Source organism: Mandrillus leucophaeus, unplaced genomic scaffold (genome assembly GCF_000951045.1).
Source record: "Mandrillus leucophaeus isolate KB7577 unplaced genomic scaffold, Mleu.le_1.0 Scaffold168, whole genome shotgun sequence".
Taxonomy (NCBI): Eukaryota; Metazoa; Chordata; class Mammalia; order Primates; family Cercopithecidae; genus Mandrillus; species Mandrillus leucophaeus.
Genome location: NW_012101676.1, coordinates 1,079,430 through 1,099,753, shown reverse-complemented (window position 1 = coordinate 1,099,753; position 20,324 = coordinate 1,079,430). Strand labels below are relative to the sequence as shown.

Genomic DNA, 20,324 nt, shown 5'->3' with positions numbered 1-20,324 from the left:
TTTTTTTTGGTAACTTCCTGTTACCAAGTTGAGAAACTTTTCTTCCATTCTTAGTTGACCAAGGATTTTTGTAGCTTTTTATTTTGTTGATGAGTCTTTTTTTTTTTTTTATTATAAATGCTTTTTGAATTTGTCAACTTCCTTTTCTGCATCTATTGAGATACGGATTTTTCCTCTCCTATTAATAATGGTATGAATTTAAATTAATTTTCAGACATTAAACCAGCCTAGCATTCTTGGGATAGACTCCAATTGGATAATGTTATCTTTTTTATGTATTGCCAGATTAGATGTGCAAATATATTGTTGATAATTTTTGCAGACGTTCATAATAAGTAGTTCAAAGTTTTGTTTTTTAACGATAATTTGTATTTATAAAGAACATTGTTCTATGAACAACAACAACAAGAAAAACTCAGAAAAAAAAAGTGATCAGAATATTATTTCTCACAAATAAGGCAACTAATGCCCTGGTATCTCAAAATCCTTTACAAAAAGGAGATAGCTTCCTAAGATCTAGTCAAGGGGTTTTGGTATGTTACTTTTTTTTTTCTTTTACGTTACTTTGTTTTTCTTTTCATCTGCTTCCATCTTAATCATAATTTCTTCAGCTGTAAGAGCTCCAACTTGCTCTTCTTTGCTTACTTAACTTTTTGTTTGATGCTGGCCACATGAACGTTAGTTTCAGTAGAAGCTTTCTTAGGTTTCACATCTGGTTTTTTAAATTAAAGTTTTACTACTTTGCCCATCTCTTACCGAGGGCTTCTGCTGCTTCAGCCTTTATTGCTTCCATTTTCTGCTACTGCTTCTGATTTGCCTTCGAAAAGTTTTCACCACTAGCCAGTTTGTTATCAATCTGACTTTCTGGCTGTGGTGGTGGGAATGGTGTATATTCTTTCTTAACATTTTTTTTCTTTGGTTCCTTGCATTTATTCATAGTTGTATGTTTGAATTGTGGCAAAAATCTCTCCCAGCTTTTGATTGAAATTCAGAATCTTTTGCCAACTCTTTTAATCATTAAGGTTTTAATATTATAAATAGGATGCATATTCTTCATAGTATATAGGACTACTTTTCAAACCTTTTATTTTTTTGAGACGGAGTCTCGCTCTGTCACTAGTCTGGAGTGTAGTGGTGCAATCTTGGCTCACTGCAGCCTCCGCCTCCCGGGTTTAAGCAGTTCCTCTCCCTCAGTCCCAAGTTGCTGGGACTACAGGTGCTGCCCGCCACCACGCCTGGCTAATTTTTTGTATTTTAGTAGAAACGAGATTTCACCGTGTTGGCCAGGATGGTCTTGATCTCCTGACCTCGTGATCCACCCATCTCGGCCCCCTAAGTGCTGGGATTACAGGCGTGAGCCAGCGCGCCTGGCTAGTCTCAAACCTCTTTTTTTAAGCCACTAAAAGGTTCAGTGACTGAAACTATGTTTCCCTCCTTCATAATGGAACAAGTTCATTAAGAGTTCTTCAGTGTTGATCTTTTGAGACCAATAAGCCGTTGTCTTTTTACAAATCTCTTTATTTCTTACTAACTAACCTGTTTTAATGATGTTACATGCAGCGTCATCTGGAAGAGTTCGTACTGCCTGTTCAAATGAAACACTCCTTGCTAACTGTTTTAGATCTCTGGTCCCAGTGATGATATGTGAATCAAAAGTCTTCTGTTCTGTTTTGTTTTGTTTTTGAGATAGTCTTGCTCTGTCATCCAGGCTGGAGTGCAGTGGCACCATCTCAGCTCACTGCAACCTCTGCCTCTGGGTTCAAGCGATTCTCCTGCCTCAGCCTCCTGAGTAGCTGGAATTACGGGTACCCACCGTCACGCCCAGCTAATTTTTTGTATTTTTTAGTACAAGTCTTCTTCTTTATACTACTGTTAACGGAATTAAGGCCACGAGTGTAAATTGTACAGGTTCTTGGTGTTTTAAACAAAGGATTGGACAAAATGTACAAACGACAAAGGAACAAAGCAGCGAAAGCAGGAATTCATTAAAGCAAGAAAGCACTGAACAGGGTGGGAATGGACCCAAGCAAGTGACTCTAGGGCTGTTACAAAGTCTTCTGGGATTTAAGTACTCCTTTTGAGGTCCTTATCGGTTACCCTTATCTGGATGAAGGATTTGGTCTAATACTAATAAAAGACTGAGGTGAATTGGCCCCCTATGTAGATGAAGGGATGGTCCCTGCTTGGCCCATGGCCAGTCCAGGGCACTCCCTCTTTCCACCTGAGACCTGGCGGAAGGAAGAGGATTGTAGGGAGAGTAGCCTTTGCTTTATGGGCATGGGGAGATGGGGTTTTCCTTTTTGGTTCAACTTTAGGAAATTGGCGTTAATGGCCTTAGGTTTCCTGCCCCCAGACCAGGTGTTTTCCCTTGATTCACCATGAATGACTTTAATTTCTCTGCCTCCACACCCCATTCTTCTGCCTCAGTTCAAGCAGTCATGCTGCCCTGGATGCAGGGCAGGGTTGCGTTAACATTGATGTTCATTCAAGGCTTTGTGCACCACTGGCCAGCACTCTTTTTAGTAAGCCTCTCTGTATTTTGGGAACAGAGTTACATAATTGCTTTCCTTCAGGAGTCCTCTGGGATTGTCCTCTTTGGAAAGAGCTGGTTCCTTCCAACCATCAGGAACAGTAGGGAATTCCCATTCATCTTGGTCTCTCTGGCTTCCACTTCTGTATGAAATTCACTGTTTACAGCTGCTTTTTTTGGCCGGTTCAGAGAGGAAGACGCCATTTTCAAATTGCTTCTGGTGGAGCTGGAAGTAAACTTGAAAGTTCTCTTGTCTTTACCTGGCTTTGGTTTGGGGGTAGTAGTGGCTTCGTAAAATGAGTTGGGGCTGGACACGGGGGTTCACGCCTGTAATCCCAACACTTTGGGACGCCAAGGCAGGTGGATCACCTGAGCTCAGGAGTTCTAGACCAGCCTGGCCAACATGGTGAAATGCTGTCTCTACTAAAAATACAAAAATTAGCGGGGCGTAGCGGCAAGCACCTGTAATCCCAGCTACTTGGGAGGCTGAAGCTGGAGAATCGCTTGAACCTGGGAGGCAGAGGTTGCAGTGAGCCGAGATCACGCCATTGCACTCCAGCCTGGGCAACAAGAGCAAAACTCTATCTCAAAAATAAATAAAAAAATAATAATTTTTTAAAAAGTGTTGGGAAATATTCCTACCTCCTATTTTTGGAAAGAATTTGTGAATATTGGTATTCTTCCTTAAATATGCAATAGAATTCTCCAGTGAAGCCATATAGGCTTAGGATTGCTCTTTGTGGTGGGGGTGGCAGGGTGTGGTAGGTGTGGTTTTTAATCACTTAATCAGTTCCTTTAGTTGATGTCAACTGTTTAGATTTCCTGTTTCTTCTTGCACCACTTTTAGCAATTTTGTCTTTCAAGAAATGATGCATTTCATCAAACTCGTCAAATTTGTTAGCCTAAGTTTGATAATACTTTCTTATTATCCTTTCATTCCTAATACTGGTAATTTGTGTCTTCTTTTTGTTTCTTAGTTCTTTTTTTTTTGTTTGTTTGTTTTTGAGACAAAGTCTCACTTTGTCGCATAGGCCAGCGTGCAGTGGTGTGATTTTGGCTCACTGCAACCTCTGCCTCCCAGATTCAAGCGAATCCCTGTCTCAGCCTCCCAAGTAGCTGGGATTACAGGTGCCCGCCACCATGTCTGGCTAATTTTTGTATTTTTAGGAGAGACAGGACTTCACCACATTGGCCAGGCTGGTCTCGAACTCCAGACCTCAAGTGATCCGCCTGCCTCAGCTTTCCAAAGTGCTAGGGTTACAGCTGTGAGCCACCGTGCCCAGCCTCTTTTTGTATCTTGAACAGTCCAGCTCAGGAATCAGCCAACTTTTTTGTTAACGGCAAGATAGTAAATAATTTAGGCTTTGCAGACCAAGAGGTAAAACTTTAGAACATAATATAGCTGCTTACATATAACTGCTTTAAATTGTAACCATTTATAAAAGAGTAAAAAGCAATTCTTAGCTCATAGGTTTGTGGGATTGGGCCCATGGAGCTAGCTGGGTCTGTATAGGTGGCCTAGACACTCACGTAGCTAAAGGTGTATCATTTTAATTTTTCTCTTGTATTGAATCTGAGCCGTATTAGTTCCTTTCTTAATTTGCTCTCTTTTTATCCAGCTTCTTAAGATGTAAGCTTAGATAATTGATTTTAGATCGTTCTTTTTCAGGAAAGCATTTAAAACTGTAAACTTTTCTCTAAAACTAGTTTACTTACATCACGAATTTTTATATGTTGCAGTTAATTTTCCTTGACTTAAAGAAGATGGTATCACAGGAAGTTGAGTCTCTGGATTGCTTTTTATTGAATGGATTATTTAAATAATTAGGACTTAAATACTATTAGAAGTTTTGAGAGCTAAGTGGATTGTGTAATAAATGATTATGAAGTATGTCTTAAATAGGTTTTTTTCTCTCAGTTTTTGTTATTGTAAAATATACATAACATAAAATTTACGGTTTTAAGCATTTTTAAGGATGCAGTCCAGTGGCATTAAGTACGTTCACGTTGTTGTGCAACCAGCATCACCATCTATCTCTAGAACTCTTTTCATCTTGCAGAACTGAAATTCTGTACTCATTAAATAGTAACTCTCCATTCCTTCTCTACTGAGCCCTGTAAGCCACTGTTCTACTTTCTGTCTCTATAATTTTGACTACCATAGGCACCTCATATAAGTGGAATCATACAGTATTTGTCCTTTTTAGTCTGGCTTATTTCATTTAGCATAATATACTCAAGGTTGATCTGTGTTGTGTAGCATATGTCAGAATTTCCTGCGCGCGTGTGTGTGTGCATGCGTGCGTGTGTTTCTGTGTGTGAGACAGACAGAGAGAGAGAGACTTGGTCTCACTGTCGCCCAGGCTGGAGTGCATTGGCAGGAACTTTGCTTAGTACCCCCTCAACCTCCCAGGCTCAAGTGCCTCAGCCCTTTAAGTGGCTGGGAATGTGGGCACGTACCACCACACCTGGCTAACTAACTTCTGTGTTTTTTTGTAGAGATGGGGTTTCACCATGTTGCCCAGTCTGGTCTCAAACTCCTGGGCTCAAGCAATCCACCTTCCTCAGCCTCCCAAAGTGCTGGAATTCACAGGCATGAGCCACTGTGCCCGGCTTCCTTCCTTTTTAAAATAGGTTCCTTATGTATTGATGAATGTTTTCTCAAAAAGTTGTTTTACCACTGAACTGCATGTTTAAAAATGGTTACGATGGTAATTTTTTTGTTCTACAGTTTACCACAATTTTTAAAAATTGTGGAATATCTATTTTTATTATTGGATACATTTTCACAGACTTGTTTTCAAAGACTGTGGTATTTATAAGCAGCTTTAAAAGTAATCCTGAAACTCAGTGTAAAGATAAGATAACTCAAGTAAACTTTCCAGAAATCAGTGCTGTTTAATGTTAGTTCAAGATGTGTACAGAAATAGAAGCTATTTTTGGAAGAGTGTGCATATTTTTCTGTTGGATTCATTAGTTTTGCTCACATCTGACAATAAAGATGCAGTTGACAGGAAGTGTGATTTTCTTCCATATGTCTATAGAACTATAGAAGAAACAGTATCTTTTTGTTGTAAGGACTAAGTCTAAGTCCTGTGAATGTAAACTGAAGTAAATAGCCACTTCTGTTTTGTACATTGAAAAATTAAACACAATTGTAAATAACTGGTACTGTATGAAAGGGGAGCACAGCCTTATTTTTTCTTGTTTTGTTTATTTGTTTTTCTTATTTCTTCTCAAAGTAACTGACTTTCCTCCACTGATTTTGTATAAGGAACGGTGGTTATTGTTAAATGTTCACATAATATGAAAATGTTTGAGGAAGAAGAAAAATGATATGAAATCCTGTGATAACCATCATTAACATTTTATGATCATTCTTTCATACACTGTTTTACGTATGTGAACACATATCTGTCATACTAAATTTATTGTAAATAGAACTATAGACACCTTGTTTTTTTTGAGACAGAGTCTCTATCGCCCAGGCTGGAATGCAGTGGCGTGATCTCGGTTCCTCCACTTCCTGGGTTTAAGCAATTCTGCCTCAGCCTCCCAGGTAGCTGGGATTACAGGAATGAGCCACCATTCCTGGCTACTTGGTCTCCCTGCCCCGTAGAGATGAGTTTTCGCCATGTTGGCCAGGCTGGTCTCAAACGCCTGATCTCAGGTGATCCACCCACCTCAGCCTCCCAAAGTTCTAGGATTACAGACCTGAGCCACCATGCCAGCCACTTTTTTTTCTTTAATCTCCCCACCTTATCACTGTTAGCTAGATGTGTGTATTTCTGGTTTTTGTGAACGTGATGAAAGAGATAATTTGGTCAGCTAGGAACACTAGACCATATTACACACTTCTACATCTTACTTTCTGTTCATCTACTTCCCAGTAAATTGTAGCAGTCCCTCTAAGTCAGCAGGAACGGGCCTAACTGTGTATATATCTCATTGTGTGCTATATCACAATTAATTTAGTAATTTCCACAATGATGAGCATTCTCTTTGATGAAATTTTGCTGTTATAGACAGTGTATACTTTCCTTCCTCCTCTGCTCCCCTCCTGCCCCACACAAATCTTGTATAATTATCCTAAAGAACTGATGCGTTTTTTTCTGAGATACGATTCCAGAAAGGGTATTATTGGATCTTAAGAAAAGTATATTTTTTATTTTTAAAGATAGTAACAGATTTCTTTTCCAAAAAGTTTGGAGATCTTTGTGTTTATTGACCATTTGCTTTTCTGTGAATTGCCCCATTGTTTATCTTTTTTAGTTTGTGAGTTTCTTGTTTATTACAGACAGTAAGTCTTTGTCATTTTTCCAGATTTTTCTCCAGAATTTTTATTTTTTACTTTCTACATGTTAAGTCTTTTATATGGAGGGATATTTTTTAAAGAAGAAAGAACTTTATTTACTAAATTAAAAAATATAGTAAACTCACAGTGTGACTTGTTAATTTAATTTCTGTGTAAATGGGTAGTTTTCAAATAATTAAATTCTATTAAAATACATAGAGGATTTCTAAACTTATTTAATCTTTATTCAGAGGACCTTAAGAATTTTTGGGGTTTTTTTTTTTTGGTGCGATCTCGGCACACCACACCTCTGCCTCCCAGGTTCAAGTGATTCTCCTGCCTCAGCTTCCTGAGTAGGTACCTGGGACTACAGGCCACCACGCCCAGCTAATTTTTGTATTTTTAGTAGAGACAGGGTTTCACCATGTTGGCCAGGTTGGTCTCATTCTCTTGACCTCGTGATCCATCCGCCTTGGCCTCCCAAAGTGCTGGGATTACAGGCGTGAGCCACCATGCCCGGCCTCTGTTTTTTAATAGCAGTGATGAGGTTGATTCAGGCTATTTGAATCCTTCTTTCATTGGTTAATTTAGCAAACGTTAAGTGCTGTTGGATGCTGGATGCTGGACATTGGAGTAGGCTTTGGAGATTGAGATAAGCATGTTGGCAGCTTACATGCTCGGTCGCCTCAACAACTTTACTATAATTATCAGCATTTTTTTATGAGGAAGTAAAGTTACTTGCCAAAGTTACACAGCTCATAAATTTTGAATCTGGTGGGCAGTTTGAATTAAAGCCATTACAATATGTTCCACTCAAAGAGTTGAAATACACAGACAAATAATATTTAAATAATGTTATGTTCATGGTGTATACAGACTTGGTAACACAGAATTGGGACTAATTAATTCTACCTAAGTATGTACAATGAAAAAGTATATGAATGTAGATGATACTGAGTTTTAAATTTTCAATTGAGTTTTGAAGTACATATAGAAATTTATTCAGCAAAAGGATGAGAGAAGGACAATGGCAGTACAAGGGCACAGTTTACCAGGAACCACTTAGCCTGGCTGGAAAGTATAATGTGAAGTAGAGAAAGCTTTGGGGTATTGAGGTTGGGGGCTGCGGTAAGTAAGAGTCATACCACAAAGGCCTCTATTCCTTGATTAAATGTTTAGATTTCATCTTTATCCAGGGAGAAACATGAAAAGGTTTTAAGTATTTTTTAAAATGACACTTGAAATTTTTTTTTCCTGGGTGTATAGGCATCAGAAAGCTGGAATATTTTCTTTGAAACAAATTATTGTGCAGAACTACTGATTGATAGCTTAAATTAATGGTAGAATATTTTACATCATTCTTAATGAAGCTCTATTCATATAACATTTAATAAAACAACTGATTTGAGACTTAGAAGTAGAATCTGATAGCCCTAAAATTATATCTTATATTCCCAATTTTTATTTAATTTTATAAAATTGTTATATATATTGTTGCACATAGTGTCTTGCTTTAGCTAGGTCTCCAAAACATTATTTGACCATATGTTTGTCATATTAGTGACAATACTTGTCTGAACAAACATGCCAGTAGTCTGAACGTATCTCAAACACATGCTTTTTCAACTCTCTGTTAGCTGTGTTTATGAGATTTTCTTTCGCTTTGCAAGTACTAGTACTGTAATTTCTGTTTAAGTAGATACCTATCAATGTGCTAGTTTGCCCTCCCAAACATTTTTTATCCATAAGAAACAGGGCCTTTGAAATGTGGCTAGTCTGAAATGAGAAGTGTTCTGAGTGTGTAAAATTTATACAAGATCTCAAAGAATTTGTATTTTTAAAATGTTAAATATTTTTATATGTTGGGATTACATGTTTCGGATATATTGGGTTAAGTAAAATACTTGTTTCTTTTTAATTTCTAAAATGTGGCTACTAGAATAGTTAAGTTATTTTTATCATTCAATACTGCTCTTTACGGATGTTCCAAAACTATCTAGGGAGCTCTAGTTCTCTCATGTATAGTCCCAAAGAAATCTAAGTAAAATGAGAGACCAGTAACTCTTAAAAAAGGAACTTACATTTTTTTAAAAATGATACTGATTGGCCGGGCACGGTGTCTCACGCCTGTAATCCCAGCACTTCGGGAGGCCGAGGTGGGCAGATCACAAGGTCAAGAGATGGAGACCAGCCTGGCCAACATAGCGAAATCCCGTCTCTCCTAAAAACGCAAAAATTAGCCGGGCGTGGTGGCGGCGCCTCGAGTCTCAGCTCCTCGGGGGGCTGAGGCCGGAGGGTCACTCGAAGCCTGGAGGCGGAGGTTGCCTGAGCCGGGATCGCGCCAGTGCACTCCAGCCTGGCAACAGAGTAAGACTCTGTCTCCAAAAAAAAAAAAAAAGATACTTATGAATTCAAATCCGATAATTGAAGACTTTCTGTCACAATTTTTTTTTTTATTAAGAAAGCTGCTTTTCAGACAGGCCTGTTCTGTCGAGGCGTTTTCTCTGGGATTAGTTACTATAAGTTGCTGCTCTTCCTCACAGCTTCTCCTTTGCCTCTGTTCCTGAAACCACACATTCTTTTCTTGTGTAGATTCTCACTGGTTGTAAGGGCTTGGGTGCTCAGGCAACCATGTATCTACAGATTAGATGTTTCTAATTTGTGACTGCCTATGATGGAAAATAACAGCAGCAATAATATGGCATTGCTTCCCATACTACCAGAAATGAGTAATAAAACATACTGTAATTCATTCTGTAACAAGAGCAGCAGATCATTTATCATGGATTCCCTAGAGAAGCCTTTTCAGGAGGATTAAGTGTTGGCACTTCATTTAGGAACTGCTTTTAGTAGAGCTGAGTTGGGAACTTAGTTTTTGGTTTATTATTGTTGCTAAGGTTCTGAATGTTACATCGAAATTTTCTCTTTGTACTAGCTTTACAGATGAAACTATTTCAGAATCATTTCCCTCATTTTTTATTATGCATGTTGCTTTATGATAAAAGCAAAAAATACAAATTGCTATTCTAAACTTGGGGATTTTACTTTAGTGATTGTTTTATGTAATACCCAACTAAGTTTGTATTTTTAGAAATACAGGAACAGTACAAAGGTTTATAGTCCTGTTAAATAGCTGGAATCATGATGCTATATTTTAAACAATCACTGCTGTTCTCATTCGTAACAATGAGGATCTCCAGGTAGTTTAGGAAATGCTATTTTTAGAACATCTACCCTTTGACTAACCTGAAGGCAGGGGAGAAACTTAGCATTGTCACTTTCTTGATTTACCAGGCTTTTATCAGTTGGTCTATCATTGTATTTGAAAGACTTTAATTAGGAGTTTTTGTTCTGCTATTTTAGAATTTTGCTGACTAACATTCCTTTGACTAGTTTGAATGACATTGGATCAGCTCAGATGATGGCATTGTTTTGATTAGTGTATACATGGTGTACATTTTTTTTCTTTTACTTTTCACTTATCTGTTCTTTTATTTAAAATAGGTTTTTTGTAGACAGCATATTGTTGAACCTTGCCTTTAAAAAAATTGAATCCGACAATATCTGTCTCTCTCTTTTTTTTTTTTCCTTGAGACTGGGTCTCGCTCTGTCCCAGGCTAGAGTGCAGTGGTGTGATCTCATGGCTCACTGCAGCTTTGACCTCCCAGGCTCAAGTGATTCTCCTGCCTCAGCCCCTCAAGTCACTGGAGCTAGAGGCACATCCCACCGTGCCTGGCTAATTTTTGTATTTTTTGTAGAGACGGGATTTCACCATCTTGCCCAGGCTGGTCTTGAACTCCTGAGCTCAAACTGTCTGCCTGCCTTGGCCTCCCAAAGTGCTGAGATTACAGACGTGAACCACCGCTCCCACCCCAGGATCTGTCTTTTAATTGCGGTTTAGACCAGGGACTAACAGACTTTATACATAAAGGACCAAATGGTACATGGTTACAGGTCATGCTTGTCTGTGTCGTGCAGCCATTCAGCTCTGTCGTTACAACGTGAAAGCTGCAGCACAGTATGCAAATGAACCAGTGTGTCTGTATTCCAAGAACACTTGATAAAAACAGGCATGGGCCAGATACGGCTCTAGGACTCCAGTTTGCTAACCTTGGCTTAGACCTTTTACATGTGACATGATCATTGCTGTCGTTGAATTAAAATCTCTTGTCCTTCTGGTGGTTTTGTATTCTCTCTGTTCTTTGTTTTTCATCTTTTTCTGCCTTCCTTTGAATTAATATGTTTTGTGATTCCACTTTATTTCCACTATTGATTTATTATTTGTACCTCTTAAGTTTTACTTGTTACCTTAGATTTGTAGTCTGCATCTTTAATTACATGTCTACATTCAAATAATATTGTATTACTTCACATGTAGTTTAAGAGCCTGAGAACAGTGTACTCCCCATTCTTGCCTTTCATTTTTTGTGCTATTATCATATAATTTTATGTTATTTTCTCTAAGTCCCACTAATGTTTATACTTGAAATGATTCTATAACCACCCTCACTGTTAAGATTTTTCTAGGTTTGTGACAGTAAGTTATAAGATTCATAAATCTGCACTGTTTTACAGGTGGAGAATTAGGAATATAGAGACAATAAGAAAAAAGCGTTAGCCTGACAAAGTCAGAGTGCTAGAAGAGAGCTTTCGATAGCTACAGATAACATTTCATCCCATCCTTACCACTCAGTGTTTTTCTTTAATCATTACTTTAATTACTCTTACTTCATAAGAAAAAAAAACTAAAAAGAAAAAAAAGTCACTTTTATTTTAAAATTTATATTTTTCTTCATCCACTATATAATAAATACTGGAGTCAAATATTCTTTTTTTTTTTTGTCTGACAGACTGAAGATTGTCATCCAGTTTTTACATTCTCGATTCTGGGGTGTGTATTTCAGCTTTGAGTGTTTCAGGCAAGAGATTTGTTGATAATTTATGATTCTTTTTGATTTCTAGGTGCATACATAAAATCAGTCATGTTTTAGTATGCATTTCAAAGACATAAAGCTATATTTTTTTCTTAAGAAATACAGAGTGTAACATGTTCACTATAATTAGCTGATTTTCTTTCAAGAAAGTTTGTGGGGCTTTTTTTTTTTTTTTTTTTGTAGTACTTGGGTGGAAGTAATCGAAAAGACAACATATTTATTGATCCTGGATACCAAACATTTGAGCAAGAATTGAATAAAATACTGCGAAGCTGGCAACCAAGCATACTTCCAGATGGTAATGCTATTTTAAATAAAGGTGTTGTTATTTTTACAGAGTATGTGTGAAAATATTATAATTAAGTCACTTACATTAGATAACATTTTCTGAAAACTTACTCTTGGGCTCATCTGACGTTCATCTCTTGTTGAATTAGAAACGAATGTGGTCAATAACTAGTGTTTATGAAGAACTTTGTAAGAAATGTGATCTACTTTCTCTGGAGTATGAGACTGGATGTTCATGTCTTAAGCCTTCCAGTGGAGCTTCTGATGTAAATTTCTCTTAAATCCCTGTTTTCAATATATGAAGAAAATGTGTATGTATGTGGAGTCACCATTTTTTTTCAGGAGTTTAAATTCCTGAATTTTAATTTTAAAAAGATTTACATTTTTTTTCTGACCACTATTTGGCTCGTCCTACTGAAGAACAGAAGCAAACATCCAGTCCCTTATTCCATAGATAATAGTTCCATAGTAGCCTCTGTATTGTTAAAGAGCTGCATAGGTAATTCTAAAATTCTTCTAGTTGATCTAGTATGAAAGAAGAATTGGTATAGATTTGTCCTTAAATTAACTGTGTCTACTTCTGGATGGTTAAATGAAAACTTTTATTTATTATAATTCTTTTAAAATAGTTCTCTCTATTTAAGGGTCAATATTCTCTCGAGTTGAAGAAGACTATCTCTGGAGGATAAAACAACTAGGATCACACTCTCCAGTAGCTCTTCTGAACACACTGTTCTACTTTAACACTAAGTATTTTGGCCTGAAAACAGTGGAACAACACTTAAGACTTTCCTTTGGCACTGTGTTTAGGCATTGGAAAAAAAATCCTTTAACGATGGAAAACAAAGCGTGTCTTCGATACCAAGTGTCTTCCTTATGTGGAACAGATAATGAAGGTAGTGTAACAGATTTCTATTTTTATTTTTACATTTTTTTTGAGACAGAGTTTCGCTCTTGTTGCCCAGGCTGGAGTGCAATGGTGCGATCTTGGCTCACTGCAACCTCCACCTCCTGGGTTCAAGCAATTCTCCTCCCTCAGGCTCCCAAGTAGCTGGGATTACAGGCAGGCGCCACCAAGCCTGGCTAACCTTGTATTTTTAGTAGAGACAGGGTTTCTCCATGTTGGTCAGGCTGGTCTTGAACTCCCGACCTCAGGTGATCTGCCTGCTTCGACCTCCCAAAGTGCTGGGAGTACAGGCGTAAGCCACCACATCTGGCCCAGATTTTTATTTTGAGATTGTCTGTGGTAGGGATATCCAAACCTTGCCTTACTAAAGACCACCTGGGTCACTTGTTAAGAACCTAAGGACTGTCTGTTTTATAAAATAAGACAACCTATGTCTTCTTAAGATGTCTCAGTTCCTTTTGTTTGAAAAATTGTACATTACCAGAAGCCATAACTGAAAACTCCAAGCCAAGGGGCACCTAGTCCTTATTCTTTGGTATAACAGACACTAGGAGTGATGTTTATATCTTTCTTCAAGATTATTTTAGGAGGTTTATTTCACTTTTATTTTTTTAAGATAAAATTACTACTGGAAAAAGAAAACATGAAGATGATGAGCCAGTATTTGAACAGATTGAAAACACAGCCAATCCTTCCAGATGTCCTGTGAAGATGTTTGAATGCTACTTGTCTAAAAGGTGAGTGTTAATGATACTTAACTTTTAAAAATGATGGTAGAAGTTGGCTGGTTTAAATTTCACATTACCAAGAAGTGACTTTTTTTAATGGATTCTTTTTGAGATTTCTTCTCTCTCAGTTATACCTAAGTTCATTCAGTTACAATCTTTTATTTTGAAAATACCCAGCTTATACATCATAGAGTTTAAGCATATGTTAAGAAATCACTCTCTACTAATGAAATTTCCACTGCTGCCATTTTCTTTCTTTCCTTTTTTTTTGGAGATGGGGTCTTGCTCTCTCACCCGGACTGCAGTACAGTGGCACATGATCATAGCTCACTGCAACCTCAAACTCCTGGGCTTAAGCGATCCTCCCACCTGTGCCTCCTGAGTAGCTGGGACTACAGGCATGTGCCTCCATAGCTGGCTAATTTTTGTATTTTTTGTAGAGACAGGGTCTCACTGTGTTGCCCAGGCTAGTCTTGAACTCCTGACCTCAAGCGATCCTTGTGCCTCAGCCCCCCAAAGTGCTGAAATTACAGGCGTGAGCCATTGTGCCTGTCATTTTCTTTTAAATTACAGCGATTCCAATGACAGCAAAGCAAGGGACACAGACTTTTCCTTAAAGGATCAGATGGTAAATATTTTAGGCTTTTTGGGCTGTAGTATCTCTATTGTAACTAGTTGGTTCTCTTCTAACTAGAAAGCAGCCATATACTGTATATAAATTCATGGCATGTGGCTGTGTTATAGTAAAATACAGTAAAACTTCATATAAGCAGGTGGCTGGCTATAGTTTGCCGATGCGCGGTGTAAAGGTATGCTCAAAGGTCGAATAGACAGATGGAAATATAAGTGAAGTATTTGCATTTAAGAGAAAACAGTCAAGCAGGTATGAAAAATGGAATCATGTTCTGGAATTTTTTTTTCCCCGAATCTTAGACCAACAGGCGTTTAAAAAAGTTTAAGCCAATAAAACGTTTAGAGATCATAGATTATTTTATGCTTGCCTATTGTTTTAAGTAAGCACTCTCTAATTTTCAGAAGGTCAGCATGAATTCAAAATGTACTTCCCTATTTAAACAAATTTATAAATCACAGTGAGGTCCCCAGGATGGCCCTCAAGAACTCGTAAAAGCAACAGTGTCATGTATAGGATAGTAGTGCCATGTATAGGATGGTAGTGCCATGTATAGGATGGTAGTGCCATGTATAGGATGGTAGTAGTACAAGTTGAATGCCCCTTATCCAAAATGCTTCTGACCAGAAGTGTTTTAGATTTCAGACTTTTTTGGATTTTGGAATATTTGCATATACAACATGTCTTGGGGATGGGACCCAACTCTAAACATGAAATTCATTTATATTTCATATACACCTTATACATGTAGCCTGAAGATAATTGTATTTATGCATAGCCTGAAGGTGATTTTATTTTCCCCTTGGGGATGCCGAATAACCTGTGTGTTACGTGCCTGTGTTGTGGCTGCGAACTCCTCACATGAGGTCAGGTGTGGAACCTTCCACTTTTGGTGTCATTTTGGCAAAGAGTTTCAGATTTCGGATTTTTGAATTAGGGATGCTCAGCCTGTATTTCTCACCATGGTTTAGGGTAGTCCTATTTGGCTGCAATAGTGTCAGGGTCTTCAGTTGGTAGTAACTATTTGTTAGGTGGAAATTCCTATCTCACTATTATCTTGTGGGTATTTTAAAAATTAAGTCTCTATTATGTAATGCTGTAAGAATTTTTTTAATTTTATGTGCTGCCATATTTCATCAATTCTAAGACATTTTCACGTTTCACTATTTCTGAAACTGGGATGCACAGTTTAAATTGTTGCATCTTGAAATCATAATTGGCAGTGTTTTACTTGCTTAATGGTAACATTAAAATAATGAGTGATATGTCTATTGATGGTGTCTTGGATTTAATGAAATAGAGTTAAAATTGTGGTGAGAAATAATCTGTATCACAGAAAATAACAGAATATTTTAATGACAGAATAATGGAGGCATTGAGGCATAGGGTCTGGTCATATAGCGTGATTAATGGGGTCTGAATTATTCTTGAAAGAAGAAATGAAAGTTGTGGGAAATTTTGTATGTATTTTGTGAAATTGACTTTTTCCTCTCTTTCCTCCCACCTCCAAAGTCCACAGAATCTTAATCAGAGGATGGATGTTTTTTATTTGCAACCAGAATGCTCTAGTTCTACAGATAGCCCTGTCTGGTACACATCTACTTCACTGGACCGAAACACCTTGGAAAATATGCTTGTACGGGTTCTTCTAGTAAAAGATATTTATGATAAAGACAATTATGAACTGGATGAAGACACAGACTAAAAAGGAACGTTTCAGAAGCAATCGGGATAAAACAGCATTAGATAGTCACGCTGCTAGATCTTTATTATGGAAAACATTTCAAGTTTACTCCTTCTGTTTTGAGTTTTGTAGCAGTGTACCCACACTGGGTATTACCATGTAAATAATCTGTGAGTGAAAGTTGCCATTATTCTATGTAGTGGTTTTAGGATACTTAACAAATACATTCAGATTCTTTTTTTATTATTATTTATTTGATTAGGTATGTTTGTAACTTTTTACATTACAGAATATGAATGAGAATGTGCCATGTATAATTTTTTTCTTGTAGTAAGAAACATCCATATTGCACAACTCTACTGTTGCAAAGCTTCCTTGGAAGGGGGCTCTTTTACTGGGTTCTTAACCAGATGGTTGTGTATGGGTAGCACTACTAAAAGTTTAGAACTTGCAGTGTCTTTCGGAATTTTTAAAATAAACTGTAAACTAATAGGCTGGGGTTTTTGTTTTGTTTTGGGGGTTTTTTTTGTTTTGTTTTGCATTTTAGTTACTGAAGCCTTACAAGGTTATGTAGAGAGATACCATCTTCTGTACCAAAAATAGACAAGAGAATGCTGTCAATATTGGTGTACTGTAATGTGAATCTATACTGGTGAAAACAACTTTTTGTTCCCCTTATTAAAACCTTAGTGTCCTTTTCTCATTTGTGGCTTTCTGCATCACCCAATCAATAAAAAAACAAATATATATATATATGTATATATATGTATGTATGTGTTTGTGTGTATATATATATATATATATAAATGATTGTAAGTTGAAAAGATCATCAAGACATTTCCTTTGTAAAAATGTCTGATGAAAGTATAAAATTCTGTTTTCTTTTATGCCAGCCATAAGTATCTGAAGTCCTCTTCATTTATAGAGGTTTGATTTTTGTTTCTTTTTTTCCCTCTTAAGGATACAGATCATGCTGCAATGTTACCTGTGTAGTACTCTAAAACTTAGCAATTTTATTAGAATTCTTGTGCCTGTTTACATTGGATAAAATTATTTTTAGAAATTCCTCTCCTGAAATAGTTACAGAAAGTCAAGCTACATTAAATAAGATAGGATCACATTTTATTATGAAGATTACCAGTGTAGTGATTCTGATACTGCAAATGATTGAGGAACAAAGAAACTAATAGAGAAAGTCAATCTCAGAGGAAATCCCATTCAATGTTAGATTGTTTGGCTTTTTAAATTACTTCTTATAGAAGGTTGCATAAAAAAAATTTGTGCTTCTGCGTAGCAATTTATCCATTCAGACCTTTTCTTTTAGAATAAGGAAACTTAAAATCTACTTTCTAAAGACTGAACAAAGTGCTAGCTGCAAATTATCTTGAAATCATTTGGCCGTTTTCTAGCATGTGTGTGATCATGTTTTCTTCTGATTCCTGAATGACCATGGTAGCATTAGTGTTTAGAAACTGTTCAGGGGAAAATTGAGCTATTTTCCGTAGTGGCTAGCAATTGCTACACATCCTTAGATACTCCTCTCTCCCACAGGATAAATGTTACAGCACACAAAAGAAATTTTCTCAATTCTGATTTGGAAAATTTCACAGGTGTCATTATTGTATATTTAAGCAATAATTATCTGAATGTTTTTGGCCTAAAATTACTTTATAATGTTCTAACTTGTTTTATAAGTTTAATGACTTTTCTGTCCCTTGATTTTATATTGTTGAGTGATAATCAGACTGATAGTAGCAAATCTGATATTACATTACCAAAATAGATTGCTGATTGTCTATTTAACGAAGACAAGTGGGTAACATTTAAAATATATAATACAAAAATTTCCTCTAACTTACCTTTTTCCAGAACTACTTCTTTTAGCACTTTTCCTATTAATGCCTATTGTTGATTAAAAGGTGGTTAATTCTAACCATCTTTTAGTCTTCAAAGTGGTGCTATATTCCATCAAAAGCAATAAAGTTTTTCCCAGGTGTCACTTATTGTATATGTTACCAAATACCATAAATTTCTGCCATAGTACTACTATCAAGCACCTTGTCTTGCTATTTACAGTTTCTTCATTTGTACATTTTTAGCTTTTCTAAGTGGAAATGTCTACATAATTTTGATCTTGACATGGTTGAGGATTTAGAGCTCTTGTCTCTGTCTTGATTGCAATCCAACGATAGATTAACTTGATTCTCAGGGGGAAAAGAAAAAGAAAAACTTATTTTATGAGAATTGTTTGTTCTGTGAAACTTACTTCACCTAGAACACATTTCATTGATTCTTGGATCTTAGTTTATGTGGTCATAGTTGACTGTGGAGAAAAGGACAATGAAATGATAGCAATTTCCTTTTGCTTCTAGGTGATCTCTGATTATAGATAGCATCCTGTAAATATAACTTTATTGTCTTGAAATGTTTATTGAAGATGCTATATTTTTCTGTTCTGTTTTCTGAAGATTTTGCCATTTAAAATGATCCAGTGAAAAATATTTGTCCACACTGAAGAAAGTGGATTTCCCATGCAAACTGAATCTTCATTAACACATTTTTTTAAAAGTCTTTACTGTATTAGGTAACATAGATATTAAAGGATTTTTCTAGGCAAGAAGCTCAACTTTTTTTTTCCATAAAAATAATTTTTGCTTAAATAGTAACTCATGGTTTTCTTTTATTAAATGGGGTTGTCAGTATGTTAAACATTGAAATAGGAGGAGGATGCATATTTACTATGCGTTCAAATTTATCACTGTTTTTCTGACAGACTTTCCCTTTGTCCTTTCTAGTTATGACTTGGGAATGGGGTAACTACTTTATGCATAGTATTAAGGGTTATAGTATGAAGAAATCATAAAATTGCAAGTTTTGGTTTGCATTACTCTAATGTGGGTTCGTTTAATCTGGGATCTTAAATATCTTGCAGCCTTAAATCACTACAAACATTTGCATTTTTATTATGCCAGTTATTTCCAAAATGTATTGTTATACGTGTCACTTATGTTTTTAAGCTAATATTGACTGTAGGATAATCTCCTTGTTCCCCTCAAAATAGTCATGAAAGTGTACATGAAAATATTTTTAAAGAATAAATTTCTTTAAATTACATACTTTTGGATTTCCCCCTTAATAAGCCCCTTACTCATTTTTAGAGAAGATTCTGAATTTCATTTATCCATTCCACTGTGTTCTGAGGATTGTATCAGTTTAGAAGTTGATGTCCAGAGCAGGTTATCTGTAAGAGTTTGGATCTGAGAATAGAAACAACTTAAAGTGCTGTCCCAATTTGTACTTGTTTTTCTTTACTTGGAAGTTAGATGTCAGAGGGATACCTCAAGTAAGTGACTGTGATCCCCTGTCTTGAAGTGGAAAAGGGAAGGTCCCTAAAATCAGGGCAAGTGATGTCCTGATTAGTTACTGAGTTAAACAAGTTCATGAATTTAGGCCTTTTGGGAAAGAAAGAGAGAGAGAGAAAAGAGAATGTAAGGTTTAACCTGTATATTAAGAATAGAACCAAAGACCATTAGTTGTTAAGAGGTGTCAATCTTAACAGCATATTTTCTCTTGTGCAATGAAAAGAACAATTGTAGCTCTTTTGGGGGATCTTAGGTCTTTTATTCTTTCTGGATTGCTTACACTGAATCCTTGTGATTTATTTAAAGACACATTTTTCCTGGAGAGGAGAAAGATCTTTTCTAAAATAACCTGAGCGCTAAGAACATGTTAGGCCTAATTTTAAAAGTCCAATTCAGATAACTCCTCAGAAGTAAATGCAGCTAAAATTCATGATCACAGAAGTTAGTATTTGTTAGTTATGTTTCCTCTGTGCTAAAAGGCTGCTGCTAACCATGGTAGTTAGGAAGAGAAAGCAAAAGAGGACGTTAGTGTTGAAGAACTTACATCTTTTGGGGGTAAACAAGACATACAGTATATTTAAACTCCTAGAGAACTTAGAGTATTGATGTTAGAATAGAAAGAGATCATTGTGGACACACAGAAGTACCTCAAAAGGCCGTTATGGTCTAGAAGACAGTTCACAGAGAGGATTACTACCGCCTGTGATGATGCGGTATATGAAACGTGAGATTCTGTAACCTGGACATTGCTTTTAGCTCTGTTGGAAATGGTCAGTAGAGCAATTTCTGAATATTTTGATGGTGCAGTGTTGATGGCATAGGTCCTTATCTGTGCCTTTCAGCCCAACTTAATACAAGAGGAGTTAAAAATAGCACCCAAAAGGGATAGCTAGAGCACGCTCACCATGCACTAAAGAGAAATCTAAAAGGTGTTCAAGTACATTGAATCAAATGAGTAATCCAGCT

General features: G+C 36.6%; 1 protein-coding gene across 3 annotated transcripts in view; it reads left to right on the top strand.

Moving 5' to 3' along the window:
* Nucleotides 1-19,112, top strand: part of ZMYM2 (zinc finger, MYM-type 2) — a 161,964-nt gene extending 142,852 nt beyond the window's left edge. For 2 of the 3 annotated variants that reach the window (XM_011976529.1, XM_011976528.1), the window contains 4 exons: nt 11,942-12,056; nt 12,691-12,942; nt 13,570-13,690; nt 15,825-19,112. In XM_011976529.1, coding sequence (XP_011831919.1) covers nt 11,942-12,056; nt 12,691-12,942; nt 13,570-13,690; nt 15,825-16,017 — 681 coding nt within the window. In that variant the 3' untranslated portion in view covers nt 16,018-19,112. The remainder of the gene's footprint in view (nt 1-11,941; nt 12,057-12,690; nt 12,943-13,569; nt 13,691-15,824) is intronic. The other variant, XM_011976530.1, reaches the window with a different exon arrangement.
* Nucleotides 19,113-20,324: the final 1,212 nt, after the last annotated feature.